The sequence below is a fragment of the Kryptolebias marmoratus genome, linkage group LG16 (genome assembly GCF_001649575.2).
Source record: "Kryptolebias marmoratus isolate JLee-2015 linkage group LG16, ASM164957v2, whole genome shotgun sequence".
Taxonomy (NCBI): Eukaryota; Metazoa; Chordata; class Actinopteri; order Cyprinodontiformes; family Rivulidae; genus Kryptolebias; species Kryptolebias marmoratus.
The window spans coordinates 6315569-6334218 of record NC_051445.1 but is presented as its reverse complement, the minus strand read 5'-3'; the positions used below and the strand labels follow the sequence as shown (position 1 = coordinate 6334218).

Here is an 18650-nt window from a genome sequence, read left to right as displayed (position 1 = left end):
GTGCCGATTCTACCAGAGTGCTTCAAGGAAATATGCTCACTCTGAGTGGAGGACTGAGGCGGCAGCGATGCTAAGAGGAATCAATGAAAGAAAGAAATATTGCTAATATAAACAAGACTATTCATACAACGCACAAAAAAAAATATCTGAGAAGTTACTGGTAAATGACAAACAAGTGGCTAGACAAACAAAAGGATGCCTGAGGACTCACAACAGCTGGACTCCACAACGATGAATAAAAAGATTCACTAGACAACATTTATTTTGTGGATTGCGGAAAATTCAGGCTGAGATTTGAGACACACTGCGATAAAGCAAAGCTAAAAAAGGCACCATGTATTTATAGTTCTTAAAATAACTGAATGAAGCTAAATCAACCCCCTAATACCGCCACAAGCTTTAAAGCCTGGCAAGGAAGGATTGAGATTAAAAACAGACACAGACTGATTTTGCACCAAACAGCATGTCTCAAGTTGTAGAGTCGCCACCATGAGTGACTGGATTTACGTCATCACTGATGTAAAATACAGAGTTTAGGTAATCTAAAACTGCAGGACAAAAATGAGCAACATAAAGAGTTTGATGCTTCATCAGGATACAGAAAATCTGAGCCTGATCCTTGATTTTATCAATCTATGATTGAATCGTGATAGTAGCATAGAGGACAATCCCTTATAATCCTCTTGCATAGTCATACAGTTTTTCATCATCTTGACTATAATCCCTGAAAACATGCTTGATGATTTGCTCATGCTCAATGAAGGGGATTTTTTTTCTTATCCAAGGATGGAAGAGCTGAAATATGTCATAATTTTAATGAAAGCTGGTTTTGCTTTAATGTTGTCATATGCTTAAATTTAACAAATAATTATTTTTAACCGTTCTCAATTTCTCTGCACCTTAAACACTGCATCATGCAATTACAAAAATGGCAAAAAAACAAACAAACAGAAGATTTCCTTTCTTCTTTTGCTTTACCAAATTTACAGTGAACAGTCTTACTGGAGGCTAAAGAGATTGTAGAGCCAAACTCTGTCTCCAAATTGTTTCCAGTATCTAACTTTAGGGCAGAAGCATTAAAAGAAAGTTTCACTTATAATTAAATTACAATGAAAAAAAGTCATTTGTGCTTATCAAAGCATCTAGACTACATTTTATAGTCAGATCAGTCCGTTAGTTTCCATTAAGCATCATTGGACCCAGAAAAAACAGGTAATGCCCGCTAGATGTTCCCTGTAATTGGGAAAAACTTCAATCTGACTGAGCAGAAACAACCAGTGGATCACTTGGTCCTTTACTAATTTAGCTTTTGCACAATATGCTGTCAGGCTTACTGGTTTCCTTTCAACCTAATATAGAAGGTGGTATTATTATAGTGAATAAATAGGAATGTATTTGTGGAAAAAAATACAGAAAATGTCTTTACTGGATGAACTGTTTATCTAAAACCATTCATTAAGATGACAGCTTCAACCAACCAGAACAACAAAGTAGAACAAACTAGTTGGAAATAACTTCAAGAAATAAACTTGACTTTCTTTTTGCTTATTAAACAAATAAATAAAAAGATTTATTCACATTAAATCGTGTTAGCATATAACATTACTAATTTGGGAACAGTCACTATAACTTGTGCATTGTTTTCATTTTTCACCTCAACAGCTTCTGAACAAATCTGAGGTGCAAATTTAGCAATCTATTTGATTAATTTTCACTAAACAAAATGGGGTGGGTCACAATCCTAATTGTTTGGTTTGTAAATATTACTGTGCAACACTGGTGGTCTAAAAATACTCCCAAAAAAGGCAAATTCACATATCAACTAAGGGTGACCAACAACTCCTAAGAATTAAGTTCTGTTGATTTACCAATAATATCAATAAAGAATAAATCATGACATTTGCTGTGTTCAAAAACAAAATTGTACATGCAGGGCAGATGCCTCAGAAAGTAGAAATGAGGTACTGTTGGTTGACTCCTCTGTCATTACTGATAATTGCCACATCTACAACCAGTTTGTACCAATACGAAGTGCTGATTGAGTTGAAACACTAAGGATTGGCCATTATGAGCACCTGGCAAAATGCACACGCTCATGGATGTGATTTTATGAATATCATGAGAATGCAGCTGCCTGATGAGGTAATTAAGGGTAGTTAGACAGGGAAATGGACTAGATGTCTTCCTACTCATTTGTAGATGTGTTTGTGTACAAACTTAATTAAAATTGGGTGATAAAAGGGGCATCCAGTCTCTAATACTTCCCGAGTAAGGTCAACAATCCAACCCATTTCTATCCTGATGACACTAAAACTTCTAAATTATTGCTGCCCATTTTGTTGAAATTATTTTTAACCAGGGTGACAAAGAATTTTTTGGAAAATAAGGTAGCTTTGAGAAGGGGTGAAGACCCAGATCTTAATTTGTCACCTGGCACTGGTTGCTATGGAGACAGATGATTATACCTTGATGAAGCCCATGGGAGATAGAAATGGATGGGGTGAAAATGGAAAGTGGGTGGGTAGCTACAACCTTCACTGTGCGTGAATGTAATTTGACAGGTGGTGTGATAGGCACCATTTGCAAAGCCCCTCGTTTAAACCGCAACAACAAAAGAAGCTGTGACTCCCCTCCCCCACGTTCACTCACCTTCACAATGCCCCCTTCATGACCGGGCACAAGACTTGGCGGGAGGTAATTGCGAAGGAGGGAAAACCTGTCTGCTCTGCCTAATATGTGGGTGGAGGAGAGCAGGTAATTGTCTATGGTAGTGGCTGCCAGCTGAGTGCTTTTAATAATAATAAAAAGGTTCCTTAGATAACAAAAATAGAAGGAGTTTTCATATGAAAGAAGTGGTAAAGGTTTTAGATTCATTCCTCAAAGCAGTATTTGAAGTGTTTGTATGCACGTAAGTCTGAATATGTTATGAACCCTATTTAAACTACTGCTTTCCGTCTACAAATCTGCTGCCTCAGATAAATTAGAAAGCTGTCATTGCTTTGCTTGCTGTAGATTTTATTATTGATGATGTCAGACAGTGAAAATCTTTAAAACCCTCTCTTTGAGGGGATCTGAAAACCCTGAGGACCCTCAATTGCTCTATAAAATATTTATTGCATCTTTTGCTGCACCTCCAGCCAGAGAAGACTGAATAATAAATAGCCAGGGCTTCATCATTTGGGGCATTGATCCACAAAAATTAAGTTTTCAAACCATCTCCTCCTTCCTCCTCTGTTCTCCACCTTGAAAGAAGCCCTGGCAGCACTTTACATCATTTAAAATGCTTTTGGGATTTCATAATAAACGCCACTGGTTTTAAATGGTCCCCTGTCACATCATGAAAGAAAAGGTGAAGGGTTCAGCTTGTGTCGTTCGAAACAACTTATTTAGCATGCCAGAACCACTCTCGGTAAAATCCAGTGACCTTATGCTCTTTAATTGCACCTCTTGGGAAGAGGTGGACAAAAGAAAAAATAAAGAGGGTGAAGCGGGGTGACGGAACAGATGAAAAAAGAAAGGATTTAATAATTATAACATGAAGGCAGAAAAAAGAAAACCATTTTTCCTTGGATAAAAAAGGTCTTTACAGTTTCATTTGTTATAGACGGGGTGAGAGCCGGGTCGCAATTGTGCATAACAGCATGTGGCCAATCCCCTTAACAGCCATGGGACATCTATTGTTGATGAAAAATCTCTGGAGTCAGGGAGGGGCAGCCGTTACACCTAATGTTCTCTCTTTTTCAGCACAATCACGAGTATTGTCCCGAGCATCTGTTGGACTGTTTTTTTTGGCTTGACATTTAATGCTGCATGTGCTTCAGTTGGTGACCCACATAAGCAGGCACGGGGGTAATGACGCTGTTCACAGAGGGATGAACATCTCTTTTAATCCCCACTTAGGCTGTGGAATTGGTTGGCTCTTACTTCCAAGCAAAAGGGGAAAGTGACAGAGGTGCACAAGAACTCTAATGAGAACAGTAAATTCCATGTAGGCGGTTAAGTATAAAGGGCATTTTGTTGTTTGTTGCTCTGTGTTTAGTTTTGTTGTGTTTTAGCTCACATTCTAAAAGTGAAAGGGTTAATCCTACTAAAATTAAAAAAAAAAAACATTAAGTGTTCACAAGGTACTTAATGTTGCAAAAAGACTGAAAGCAGGACAAAACGAGAGGACTAGGAGCTGATTTTTATAGCTAATTATTTGTATAATTACGATAAATGATCTATATCAGTGAGCTTTAAAGCTAATGGCTCCCCTTTGAAAGGCTGAAACAACCATTAAATACTTATTTAATGAGTCTCTTCAATTAAAACTCATTAATCTTGCTCTACTTATTTTTTAAAATATTGAAGCACTCCAACTACTCCTTAAAAAGGTAAAAAAGATATTTCTTTTTTTTTCCTCTCAAGAAAAGAAACAACAAGAGACTATGAAAACTTTACAGAGTTTTTGTCATTCATGAAGACCTAAAGCCTCAGCTATGAAGCAGGTTAGCACAGTGGGCCAGGTAATACCCCCCACCACCACTACCTTTTTACTGAAGCCAAAAGAGAATGTACAACAAGGTTTCAAGGACACAGATTGACAGACTAAGTTCACTTGACAGATCATTCTCCAGCCTATTCCCAGGCTGGTAACAAAGACGATAGAGAGAAAGAAAAAAAAATGGACTGGAGATTTTCCAAGAGCTGCCTCTTCAAAATCAGCTTTGTTTTCAGATCAGAGAAGGCAGCTTGCTTAGAAGGAACACAGCGATTAAAAATTAATAACATAAATAAGCTGTCCGATCTGATTTATTTCCAGTTCTCTGGCCGTGAAGATCTTAATAGACAACACTCACACTAATATTTATTTTTTTATTTTAAAAATGCATGACTTTGTACCCTCACTACCAAGCTGCTGACCTCATTTTAGCTTAAAACGATATGGAACCACTTTTAAATTTTGGACATGGCAAACAAAAAAAAAAAAAAAAAGGAAATGGAAAGCACCTAAGTTCACACTCTTATTTGTTTTTACCAGTTATTGGAAGTTATTTAACCATTTTAGTTAAATCAGTGTTACCCTGCCACTAAACTTACCCCTTTGCCTTTGTTTCAAAGTGACAAGAGATGGTGATTAAATATTCTCTACATAATGAGGACACCTTCAAAAAGCCATTAATATGCCTTTAAACAGATACAGCATCAAAATGCCCATAGCTGCCTACTTCAGCATACAATATGCTTATTAAAGAAGATTTTAATACTAAAAGTAATACATCAGTGGTACAATGGTTGCTGGTACAATATCTTTAAGAAAATTCATTGGTGACACGAGCCACTAAAAAGCTTATTTTACTTTATTTCCTTTTGGGTGACAAGCTTTTTAAAAATTAAAATCTTAGTATACACAAAGCCATCAGGTGATCCTCTCAAAATAAGAAAGGCTAATTTATAAAGCATGTAAAAATGCAATTATTACAGGTGTATGGTATCAAATATGACCACAGGGATTAAATAGCTTAAGAGGGTGTGATGATTTAAGGACCCAAAACTGCACAACTTCTACATTAGCTTTTCCGGATGAAGCTTTTTTGTGCATTTACCACCATCATTTAATCCAAGGCCGAAAGCTCCATATCATTTAGTTTTAAGATGTAAATATAAAACCATGGGTGTTAATGTCCTCTTCTGTTAAAGTGGGCCAGGAGATCCCTGTAGGCCAAATATTGAAAATTCACTGAAATGAAGTCTCCGGCTTCCAAGCCATAAACAAGTGTCCCAGTATTACCTTGCATTACTTTGGACACGGTACAACTATCTTTTATAAAAATTCATGGGAGTCATCTTCCCCGTTAGCCTGTAGACTGAAATACAGCATCGTGTCATGGCTTCCCAGCTCCAGGTTGGGTTTTCACTCGTTTTCTCACTCGTCTGCTCACTGTCCATCTCCATATGAAACATGTGATGGCAAAGGCCACTTTGGTAATCTTTTCTTTTTACTTGGATAATTACAACAAAAGTAACAAAGACTAGTGATGCCACACTATTATACATTACACTTACAATCGTGCTCTTCCACAAACACTTTAATTCTTTAGTCTGATATAATAAGACACCATTTGTTGAGCAAAGAGCCAAATGTTTCCCATAAAATATTAGTTTGGAATACACACCAGTCTGAGTAGCTGAACAAACTTCAGAAAATCCAGAGTAAATTTCAGCCATCTCAAAGAACAAAAAGATCAAAAATTTCATAACAACTTAGACCCTCTTTAAAAACCCACTTTAAAAATCCAAACTATAACTATACAAATTTAGGAATAATAAATACAGACATTTAAAGAGGAACGATACTGATGACTAAACTAAAAATATCACTTCACCACTGTAAAGATTAAAATGCAATGTTTAATTACAAGTTTCTGTGACTTTTGTTCTTCTTAAATGATTTTTTTTCATGACGGTTTCTACATCAAGTTTTCATTTTATCTTTTAAGTTTCTTTTTCTGTGACAGTTTAGAAAGTATTCATTGGAAATAATTATAGCAGAAACTAATCAAAGATTAGGTGACATTATGACAGATCATACGGAGGATATTCTTCTAATGCAATATTATGACAGTGAATTTTAACAATATTCTGACATAATGCTTAGGTTATTTTTTCTTTTGAGGGAGAAAAATGTATGTACATTTTCAAAGCTTTTAGAGATTTTGTGACAACTCCCACACGGTGTCATAATGACGACCAACTGCAGAAACCCTTCCGAACTGCTTTCTAATTGCCTTGTGTTAAAAATAGCTTCTAAAAATCCATAAGTGAAATGGCAGAAAAAGCTAAAAGTTAATGGGAGGCAACTTTGATTCTGAAAAAAATAAAAGAATTAAGAAAACCTTTTCAGCCTTGAGAGTCGTGACAAAAGAAAGGAGGGAAGGATTATTTTAAAAATAGAAAAGAATGCATCTGGAAGAAAAAAAAAAAGGACTGAAAGGCAGATTACAGTGAAGGAGAAAGTGTGACAGACGGGTATTAAAGTGTAACACATCTTTGTGGTTGGGGCTGTGCTTTTTCTGAGTGTCATGCACGAGGGATGTTCAGGTGACTTTCAGCATATTGACAAGAATCTGACGATGATGCTATCCGTGTGTTCAATCTTGCAGCATCTCTGTCTACTCTTGGGATTAAATTAAAGAACACAGCATCCAATTTCATACCTGGCTTCCTGTGCTGCCTCTCGGAATGTGACATTTACTCACTAGAAAGATGCCCTTTCACTATTCCTTGTGGTACTCAGAAACAATGTGTAGCAAAACAGGCGAAGAGAAAATGATGCCAGCTTCTAATAAGATGGGAGTATATTCTCTTACAGGATTAACCAAATACAGTAGAAGGATGTCATTGCCCTCCCCCAACATTTTGAGCATTTGTCAGCTGTGCTACCAGAGATAAAGGGACTATTTTATTCCAGCTTTCATTTTTTTGCATTTGATCTGCACTAAAGTGTGCTGTGCTGAACTGATAAAATTGGCAATTAGCTGCTGGAAGTTGAGGATTTCTCTGTTAATTATGAGAAACCTTTTCACCCCAGAAGCAGATTTACTTGATAGCAGTGGACTTAAAAGGAGACGCGCTGTGTAAAAGTGACACGATTAGAAACTGATCCGTATAACATCCACAACCAGGAAAGTACTTATGAAACTTTACTTTAAGCGCAGAAGACATCAAAGAGGAAACCAAGCCAAACTTATCTTCTGAGGTATTATCCTAGAAAAGTTTGGCTCTACATCCAGCAATAACATTGTGACTGACTGTAATCGTTCTGGATGACCAACAGATCTCTTTAATAAAAACGATAGCATTGTGTATAAAAAAAACAGTCAAACAGATGAAAGCATTAAAATGATGGACAGTAAAATCCCCTCTTCTAAACTTTCAAAATGAAATCAGAATCAAACCAGGATATTGAGACTTAGGTTAAAGAAACACTTTATATCCTGTAATCCATACGTGCAAATTATTGGACCACTGGACCCTAATGTTGAATCACTTTGTGTAGAGTGGTGGTTCTAATTTAAAACATCACACGAATCCACCATAAAACTCTTTCTACTTCCCAAAGCAAAGTGAAACTCTTACCTGGAAAGCTTATTCTGGTCATACAGGATAAAATTAATCTGTGTAGTACTGTAGCTGTGGACTAAAATCTGATAGAAAACTGTAAATGAACGCCTACGCTACACAGGGAGTGGCGTTTACTGTCTGTGACAAATATAAATTTAAAAAAACTGTTTGTCCTTAATCTGTAAGTACCAGCTAGACAGTGACTGTTCCTGATCCTGTATGCTATCAAAATCATTTTAATAAACTAATATCACGGTTCACTGCTTGGAGTCTGTTTTGAAGTCTACTTTCTGTGACCCGGCAATGACTCATTGCTTAATGCAGCTTTAACAACAAACAAATCACTGTAACTGACTCCATCATCATCTCCATCACCCCTCCAGTTTTAATATTGACAACAGCACAGTCCATTAAATCAGTGTCCTTGGCTGTTATTCCTTCCTAATGATGCATAACACCACAAGCAGTGATGAGGCCTTGATATCTTGTCTTGAGACGGTCCCAAAGGTAAAAAAAAAATGTGGAAAAATTAACAGTTTTTACAACAGCATGGGTCCATGTACCAAAATAGACTTCTTGATCCAATACGCCAGCCTCATTAAACAAACAAAAGTCAAAAACGTTTGTTTTTCCTGAATGATGGCTAATGGGATACAACAAGTTTATTGTTGCCATGTAGTTTACTTTTAGTGTCACTTTCCTTTCAGTGGCTAATCCTTGTGGTCCTTTAAAAGCCAAATCAAATCAAATTCAAAGAGGCGTACAGAGATTATATTACTGTAGCTTCAAAACACATTTATATAAAACATAAGCCCCAAGACTAGTCTACACTTTCACTGTACCTCAAGTATCCCAGACATCCACTAATGTGCCTTTGGAGACACAAATAACAGATTAGAGCTGAAAGAGGGGAATTAAAAAAATATATCACCTTGTACCCTGAAATGACTTGTGTTGTGAATTAGTGCTACGTTAACAAATTACACTGAATCACATTTTTATTCATGTTCCGACACCAATGCAGAATTGGCAATTTTTGTGAAAAAACACTGAAAAATAAAAAAAATACTTCTGTTTTTGTTAATTACTTTTTTTTCCCCTGCCAAATTCATAATGTTTTTAATTTGCAGAGCAGTCACTAACTTGGATGGGGCTTTTATAAAATCAACATCATTCTCTGTATTTCCATCAAAAATAAAGACGGGAGCTGTAATTTTCAACGAGAGCACACAACCTCAATAAAATCTGCAAGACAAGTGAGGTTTAATTAGGAAAGAATCCCAGATTGGTTGCTTTAAAATGCAACAAAATTTAAAGGCTTCTCTTGAAAACAGGGGTGGGGATTAAAATCTCGTTTTAGACGAATCTCATCACATGGAAAATTCTGAATCGATTTTCAAATGTCAACAATTGATTATGTTAATATTAATCTGTGCTGTCAGCAGAGTAGCTGCTGCTCAGAATTAAAGAATCAGAGTTAATGTAGCTTCCTGTGGTAGAAACAGGTTGAACTGTAGCTGTGTGTTCTCTTGTTGTTCTTCAACTTTTCTTCGCTGAAAAGTTGAGGAATATTTCTCTCTAAAAATAGCTGAAGTTATTCAAATATGACTGTCTTTAGAAATGACTCTGAAATGTTTGATTTTTGCACAAATTTACAGTGATAAACACAACGCTAATCGTGTTTTTAATGTTTTGTTAGCATCTGTGCTAACTGTTGGTCATCAGCCTGTCATTAATAGGTTTTTTTTTTTATAAAAACCTATGGGGCACTCTAAGCATGACTCAAAGTCAGACATCATCCAAGTTTCAACATAATTAAAATGCATCAATAATCGTATAATCTCATTTCAGCGCTTTGAACTGTAGTCGAATCAAATTGTGAGATGCCTTAAGTTCCTACCCCGACTTTAAAACCTCACAAATGCCAGCGCATAAAGGGAAACATATTTTCAAAACAACTTATGTCACATCTTTAATAAATCTAAATCTTAAAGGATGAGAAGGAATGAGTAAGTCCTCAGGTTTCAAAGACATTACCAATCCAAGTTTTATTAAGCGCTGATCCGCCTTTTATTAAGGACTGTATTGTGGGATTTCCCTGAAGCACAGCAGTGAGAAGTGCCTGATATGCTCCACTGAAGAAAACCTGAGGACCCCTCTGGATTTAGCTCCAATTAGAGCCTGGTGGAAACTGTGACTCCGCTGGTTTTCTGTGAGATTTCCTGTGCTGAGTGAAAGCTGAGGAAGACGTGGTGCCAGGAGCTCAGTAACACGTAAACAAGTGAAACTTGTTACAGTTTGTGTGACAACTTCATTTTTTAACTAATTAAGATGTGAAGCGCCCACTTAACATTGGTTGAACTGGCAGAATAAATGAGGTCTGATTTTTAGTGAACATTTACATTTCATTAAATGTACTTTTGTTTATCAATTCATTCTTTAAAATATGTTGTCAAAACGATAATTGTTTAATAATCTGATCTGACAACTAATTGAATTAGTTAAAGACTTTAGGCAACAGATAATTAATGACTTTGCAGAATAGGACAAATATACTGGTTGCTACTAAAAGATAATATTCAGCTAAAAGGCTCAGAGTCTACTACTCTGTATCCCAGTCGCTCTTCTCTTGATGCAAACATTTCAAGCAGTCGTGTCAAATGTCTCATTAAGGAAAAAACACAGCGTTGCCCACAAGTCTAAGAATCAATATTGCTTTGTTATTTCTGTCCTGAGAGGTGAATTGGTTGTCAGTTCTAGTTTAAATGCAGCTCAAAGAAAAGTTTGCACCGTTTGGCTTTTCCTCATATGGCTAGATTAATTTCATTCTCCTGCTTAAGTCCTAAATAAATTGTCAGCTCAGGAGAGTTTGTTGTCAGATGAAAAATCTTTCACCCTCCTCCTGTTCTCCTTGGTTTCAACGCAAAACTTTTACATTCAAATCCCACTTTGAGGACGACGCTTCTATTTATCAGATCTTCCTTTTTTAGTTCTAGTCTGTCATCATTTTCTGCTTGAAATCTTAGTAAAAAAAAGTCATCACACCTTAAAAAAAACAAAAACACATTTTGCTTCATGAGTAAAATGCAGACAGAAACTCACCGAACATGTTGCCAATATGCCCATTTTTTGTCAAAGGACGCAGCTCATTTTTGCCCCAGGCGTAACCCTTGTAGTTGTCCCAAGCAAACTTCATCATCTGTAAAAACAAGAAGGCAGACGCACACCGGTCAGTGGACAGAAAGCAAAACGTCAACCATAATTAAATTGGTATACCTCAAGGCAAAGAGAATGATGGGTATTGATCAGGACTGGATAAAAGGACAAACATGCAATTATATCACATAAACCACACTGCTAAACAATGCAGCTGACATTTTCCCTGCAGCCGCAGCTACTCTTCTAAATTAAAGATTGACTGGAGCCAGAAAATGAAAAAGCACAGCTCTGAACACAAAATCGTAAAAAATAAAAAACCTGAATGTTTATAAACCATAAATAAACTTTCTCTGCGGCGTTAAAAACCTTTATTTTCAGCATATCAATATGTATGATACAACTACGCCACTAAAATATAATCACTTGTGTTTCATATTTGTAGTTATCAGCCTCAGTTTACAAATTTAGTTTTCCTAAACTCGTTTATGAAGCAACAGCTAGTACCGAGTAAATTAATACCCTGCTAAATGTTAACAGAATGACATGTGACGGTAATTTACATTTAATTCTAAAGAACCCTCCTGCACAGCTTTCCATCTTTGCTTTTCCACTTCCTTCACACAGTTCATCATGTTGATGCATGCCGGCCATTTAAACAGCAGCTACAGATTTGTCAGTGAACGATACCCAACATTTAATGTTTCTCCAAGATGCTTCAAGTCATCCGTTTAGTCTCTGCTCAGCTAATGAAACAGAGGTTTGTCATCTTTCATTTGAAGTCAAATTAGTTGGATTTATATTTACTGTCCATTGGCCAACTTTTTCCTGAGATCATCATATTTTAAAAAAAACATGAAAAACAAGAAAAATCATGTGGGAATTTAGGTCCACAGAAATGTTATTCCACCTGTGTTTTTCTATAATGTTCACCACTGTTGCCTGAATGAAATGATGAAGATGGTCCATGTATGACAAACTGAAGGACATTCAGAGGGATTTAAATTAAAAACAGATTTGTCTGAAATGCCTTCAAAAAACAAGGTCTAAAACCAACTTTTACTTTTAGTCCAAGTCTTTCATTCCTTGGGCATCAGAAACTCCTTTAATGAAGCCCAGAGCACTGGTTGTTTTTTGGCAGCAGTAATGTGAAACACCAACCTCAGTATTCTCTGACTCTGATGATAAACTGCCTTATAAACCTGCAGACTTCTTACTAGGAAGCAGCAGCAGGAACGATGAAATAAACCACACAACTTGGAATTTAAGTTTTCTCTCAGGTTCCAGCTCTGATTAGGGTTTACTGTAATCACCTTTTCTACACTGTCTTGCTGTGTAGTAACCTTTAGGGAACTAAGAAATTCTGACTGATCAACTTTAGTGACAAAACTACTTTTTGAAAAAGTGCAACTTTAACCCGACAAGTTGTTAATAGGAACCTAATTAACACTTAATATGCAGGTTAAAATTCCTGATAAAACATGAAGCTGAGTCTTAAATCTTAGTTTTGCCCTCCCCCACCATAACACACTGAACAACAGATAATAAATGTTAACTCTACGCTTTTTTGTCTCCACTGATATTTCTCATATCCAACAACAGGACAGAACTTATACGAGTCATATTTCTTTTACAAGGGCTGTGAGAAAAAGGTCGTAAGAAAATAAAATGCTTTCTTCATATTAAAAGAATGCTAATAACACAGAACCTTTGAAAATAAACTAAAAACTAATTTCACCCTGAAGTATATTTGATTCAAGATAAATTTATCTACTCTAAATATCACACAAAGTAATTTTTTATCAATACAACTGCAGAGATTTCTCATAGACACAGAAAGAAAACCCACTACTGGTCAGAGATGCTAAATTTGATTTAAATTTATTTGATTTAATTAGTAGTGAACTGTTTTCCACAGAGTGTTAATTTAATTTTTGGTTTAGCATTTAGATTACACCACACATCAGGTTCTTTGTGTATCGTGTAAAAAGTTCACAGATCACAGAAACAAAGCCTGCATCAAGGCCATCGTTGCAGTTTTGCAGATTTGTGTTTATTTTTGTTTTACAGATAAATTAAATCTTACAAAGCAGCATTTTTAAAAGGGCTTTTTTTCATGCTCCCAAATAAAACTGGCTTCAAGCACCCCACCAATTTCGCAGAATTTGAACAAAAAGAAAACACTTGAAAAGAATATCAAATGATGAATTTCATTGATAAAACAAAAAATGCTCAGAAAAGGAAATCTTTTCCTCACACCGAGTTGAAAGAGGAGAAGCATCCAAAGCTAATCTCTGTGACCCTGCAGAACACTTTGCCTCGCACAATTAAAAAAAATAATTAAATGAAAAACAAAATGAAATCAGCAAATGTCTCATGTTTTATTTCAAACTGACAGTCTTTTATAATGTCAGTGTGACCCACTCCTCTGGCAACTTTAAAAGCTAAACTCATAGCAATTACATTTTCACATGAACTCTTTAAAAGCAACGTTCTGTAAACAATGATGTCAAAGACCCGCCTCTAATGAAACCTACAACCCAACCCCGACAGACATAAAGATGACTGTATTCATATAGAGAACAGCAGCATTACTTTACAAAAACTTACTGAAAGATGCTAAAAAAGATGATTAAATATATGTCTTTAAACATGTTCACACATAAGGAACTGCAAGCAAGTGGTTGAACCTTCAGCTTTTTGTTTCCACAAAAATGTTCCATCCTTGTCTTGCAAAACAGGCTTAAAAAGTTAAAATAAGTCTTATTGTGGAATACCTGAATGAGTTTTATGCACAGATTTCTAATTTTAAAAATAACATAAACAGTAAATCATAGTTGTTTACCAATTATTTTGTTATCATAATAAAAAGATAACTTTTTAAAATCTGTGCCACCTTTGGACTTGCTGGCTGGGAGACCTTGGATGATTATGATAATGACACAGAAAGATGCTGTAAAGACAGGCAGAAATAACTACAAACAAAACAGACTGAAGACCAGGAAATAAAAGCTTTTAACCTCCTGATGGACAGGTCCTACTGGCTCATGTGGAGAGAGTTTAATGAGCAAATCATTTTATTTCAGAAAGGCAAGACTACACAAATTACTGAGCATCCCTCCGTTTCACTGACGGTCTGCTGAGATTTCCAGCAAACAGAAATTAGTCTAACAGAGGATGGATAGCAGTTTTTGTTAAAAAGAAAGAAGAAAAAAACAACTACTGGCAGCAGTTTTGACAATGATTTCGGACAAAAAGAACAAAACAGCTGCTACTGCTTTCAGGCACACAAATGTGACAATTTGCTTTTTTTGTGTTATTGTAAATGTAATATTGTTTAATTATAATATGTTGGTTTGACAAAAGATTCATTCAACTTCTGTGTAATTCCTGTGGACATTTTCACAGTTTGCAGTGATTTCTGTGGTTTCAACACAGATAGCTTTTCTTTTATGCCAAAAAATTTTGAACCATCAAAGCCGCAATTAGAATATTTATCTTGGCGTCCAACTGTGACACATTCAAGATGTTTCTTTCTAACAGAGGAAGAGAGATGTTTGTTTCTGGTGTTTCACATCGCCACCGCTGAGATCAGCAGCGGGTCAATGTGTGGGAGGACAGGGATCACACACCTGTAGGACTGGTGGGATAACAACCCATCATCGCAGCATCACAGCACAGACAGCACTGATCAATAGCTGCGGTTACAGATCATAACACCAAAAAAGCTGCTTCTAAAAGTCAACAAATGGATGAACGATATACAAAGGACACAAAGAATCAAAGAGTATCAGAACGGGAGGCCACGAGCTGCAGGAAGGTCACAGATAAACAAGTTCACAAAGGATGCACGTAAACACAAGATCAGCTGAAAATTACCATCCCAAAAGAAAAATATCAACTCCTGTTTCTTCTTTAATAAATGATACAAAGCCTGATTTATTTGTTCTTTTAGAATAAATCTGTGTGTGATCAATCAATGCTTTCAGGCAGGCATTCCAAACAGATGGTCTAAATCTGGTTTTCCATTTGACAAATATTGAAAAACTAAAGTAAATGAAAAACATGACTGTTGAAAACACTGAAGCTTTTATTCAAACAAGTCAAACAATTTTAAAGACTATGATTTTTTTGGTTCAATGTATTTTCTGTTTTCTTTTTTTCCATTGTTAGTTTATAAATTAGAAATTTAGTGTCTACAATCTGCTTGAATTCAAATGTCCAAAAAATGGCCAACCTAATATTTCATTTTATCTAGATTTAAAATGTTTTGAAGGACATGATATACAAAAACCCATAAATCATTTTAAAGTTATCAGACTTCTTGACCAACCTGTACAGCCAATGCAGGAGCAGTTATGTCAGTTATGTGAATGGTTGGGTATAAATTTTAACTAGTCTTTAGTTGAACAAGTTGGCCTGCCTTACTAGAAACAATGTGTTTTATAACTAATATTTAACATTCTTTGTTTCCACATTTGCTGAATGTACATCTATGCCCAAAATGCAGAAGCTCTCTGAGATTATATGATTGTGTAAAAACAATCAATAAAAAAGTGGTTTTCAGTGTACTGTTGTTACCAGGTTGGACATTTAAAGATGACAGGTCACCTTTTGAGTTTAAACCACTTTGTTAAATTTGGACGAAGTCCATCCATCCATCCATTCTCTTCCGCTTATCCGGGGTCGGGTCGCGGGGGCAGCAGCCTAAGCAGGGAGACCCAGACTTCCCTCTCCCCAGCAACTTGGGCCAGCTCCTCCGGGGGAATCCCAAGGCGTTCCCAGGCCAGCCGAGAAACATAGTCCCTCCAGCGTGTCCTTTGGACGAAGTGTACCTGGGAAACTGCAGAGCGGCTTTTAGTCTGTATGATCCATCCATGTTTAGCCCTTTCAAAGCAGAATAAAAGAACCATCTGGAACGTAGCAGAAACCATCGGAACCAAGGTTGTTTTAAAGCAACAAAAGGTAACAGTTTACAAGCAACATTAAACCCAAATGTACTGTTTCAAAAGGAAGAGACTATACTAAGGTGCTGCCACAGGGTTAGTGTAAGAATAAACTAATATTTTAATAATCTGATCAACGGTCATCTCAAATAACAACAAATACAGTTACTATCATGACCAACAGCCTTAAGATCTCTCTTTGGACTGCTCCCAGAAAGTATTTTTGAGAGTTCACAAATTAACTTCATCACTTAAACAGTAATTCAACTGTTCATTTTATTACTAAATTAATGTATTTTGTCCACCCTAACTAGGTCTCTATGCCGTTTCATGGGAAAAATGAACAATTACTATAGAATAGTTGAGTGTCTGCTGGCCTCAGTGTCTCTTACTTAGATGCAATCATTTTTTATCGTTTCACAGTGCACGGGGAAAAAAGCCTGTCATCTCATAAATATACATTAGGTATGCATCAAAGTGTTCTTGATACCTGTACAACCTAGACATTTTATAACTCTTTTTAATATGAGGAGGATTTAGGTGGTTAACGAATAATAAATCACCGCAGCACACAAGGTGCTGTGTCATCACCTGCAACCAATGAGACCTTTGGCAGAAAAAGCTTAGAATCAGCGTTTTTGCCCTTCTTTGTTTTCTGAGAACTTCCCACCTCAACTCGCAGGTCCCCCTCGCCCCACCCGTCCAGTCAATTCCTGCCTATTAAACAGCATTTATGATGAGTGTTGACAGACCCCAATAGGTCTCCGAGGCCATTCTGAGTCAGCACAACTCTGGTCGGTTACAAGCAAGTCCCAAAACACACAAGTCTGTGTTGGACAACAAGACGTCTGGGACAGAGATCAGTCAACTTGTGAAGTTCCCTTCTGCTGAATAACTGGAGCAGAGAACTTGCAACAAACTATTAGTTATCTGAAAATAAAGCTTCTTTGTGTCACTTGGGGAAACGGTTCAAAGAGAATAAAGAACATGTGAAGCAACTACAAGCCAAAGCAAACTAAAACCACCTTTCAATTAAAATTTGCCCATGAAGTATTTGTAATTAACAATAACTGAATCGCTAAGCCACAGTATACTCAGAAATGCTTTCACCCGGCTGCCAAGACGCATCATTTAAGCAAATTACTGTTACACATAACAAGGATACCTGGATATGCTTTAGATTTGTTTTTGTACTTGCAGTCCTTTCAACCATATGTACACATATATAAAGGGGTTAATATAAATAAATACAAATCCATGTAAAAGTTTTGTCTAATTAAATCTCAATCATTGTTAAATTTACTGTGTTTGGACAGAATGTACATGAAGTCACCTCGCTCTCTCTCTCCCTTACTGGCAGGTGTTCTCACTTCTCTTTCCAAAACACATCATTAGGAGAGAAATGTGGTTTGTGCCAAATCGTTTCCCGAGCATTTCCCACAGGTGGGTAGAAAGTTTCAATGTACCATCAAAGATTGATGCCAAAAGATGGAAAACTCGCCACAAGGAGCCTATTAAAGTGTCTGGAGTCAGAACTGGAAATGTTAGGAAGGTAAACCTGGAGTATTAGTATGCCTGAACAGCCCCAGTAGAGTCTCAGACGATAATTAATGAGGATTAACAAAAAAGATGTGATAACAGAACAGGGAAGTAGGCTGCGGAATTCTGGGAATTATCAAAGTTGGAAACTCTCCAGAACCTATGTTACCAGGAATTTATAGGAATAAATGTGGTTTTTCAAATATTGAACACTGGCTCTTAAATATATTTGGGGAAAATGCAGTCTATTTTAGCATCTTGACTAAAATAACTAGATCTCATAGCTGCACCATAAAATGAACGGTACCAAACTCTAAAATATAATAAACCATTTCACCTGGACTTGTAGGGACAGAGGTAGATAGTTTTGTTCAGAATTGTGTGAATGAAAAATTATATTTTCTATTTATTTCTTAAATTATAAAAATGGTATTTCAAAATTCCCCACCTTACCTTTCCATGTAAAGTTTCTGAAAATGTTCTGCCCCTTTTTAAAATTGCATAAAGTCCAGATTAGGAACATGTAAAACATTATATCTGACATGTCCTCTAAGATGCCTCTATATTACTTGTATGGCCTTTAACATGTGTGAAGATAAAGGCAAAGTCAAACATTCGAGTGCCATATAAACTTAGACATTTATTTAGAGAATCAGGGATTTGTGCAAAAGAAAATACAACCGTCTTTAGGCACAGTGTTTTAATTTTAGAGCTCGCAGCTTGATTGTTTTGGTTCACTCTCTCAGCGCTCATCACAGAGTCATTTAAAAATGCAGTGAGCATCTGTTTGCAGTAAAATGGCTCTAAAAAAAACAAATAAAATGCTACCTGCTGAGCACTAAAATTACAAAAAAAAAAAAAGAAAGTTAAGAGACTTGTCTCTCGAGTATTATGGGATAACCAACA

The 18650-nt window shown here is 36.3% G+C and overlaps 1 protein-coding gene across 2 annotated transcripts in view; it reads right to left on the bottom strand.

Moving 5' to 3' along the window:
• Positions 1-18650, bottom strand: part of LOC108240356 (mannosyl-oligosaccharide 1,2-alpha-mannosidase IA) — a 168263-nt gene that overhangs the window by 79797 nt on the left and 69816 nt on the right. For both annotated transcript variants that reach the window (XM_017423754.3, XM_017423755.3), the window contains exon 2: positions 11206-11302. In XM_017423754.3, coding sequence (XP_017279243.1) covers positions 11206-11302 — 97 coding nt within the window. The remainder of the gene's footprint in view (positions 1-11205; positions 11303-18650) is intronic.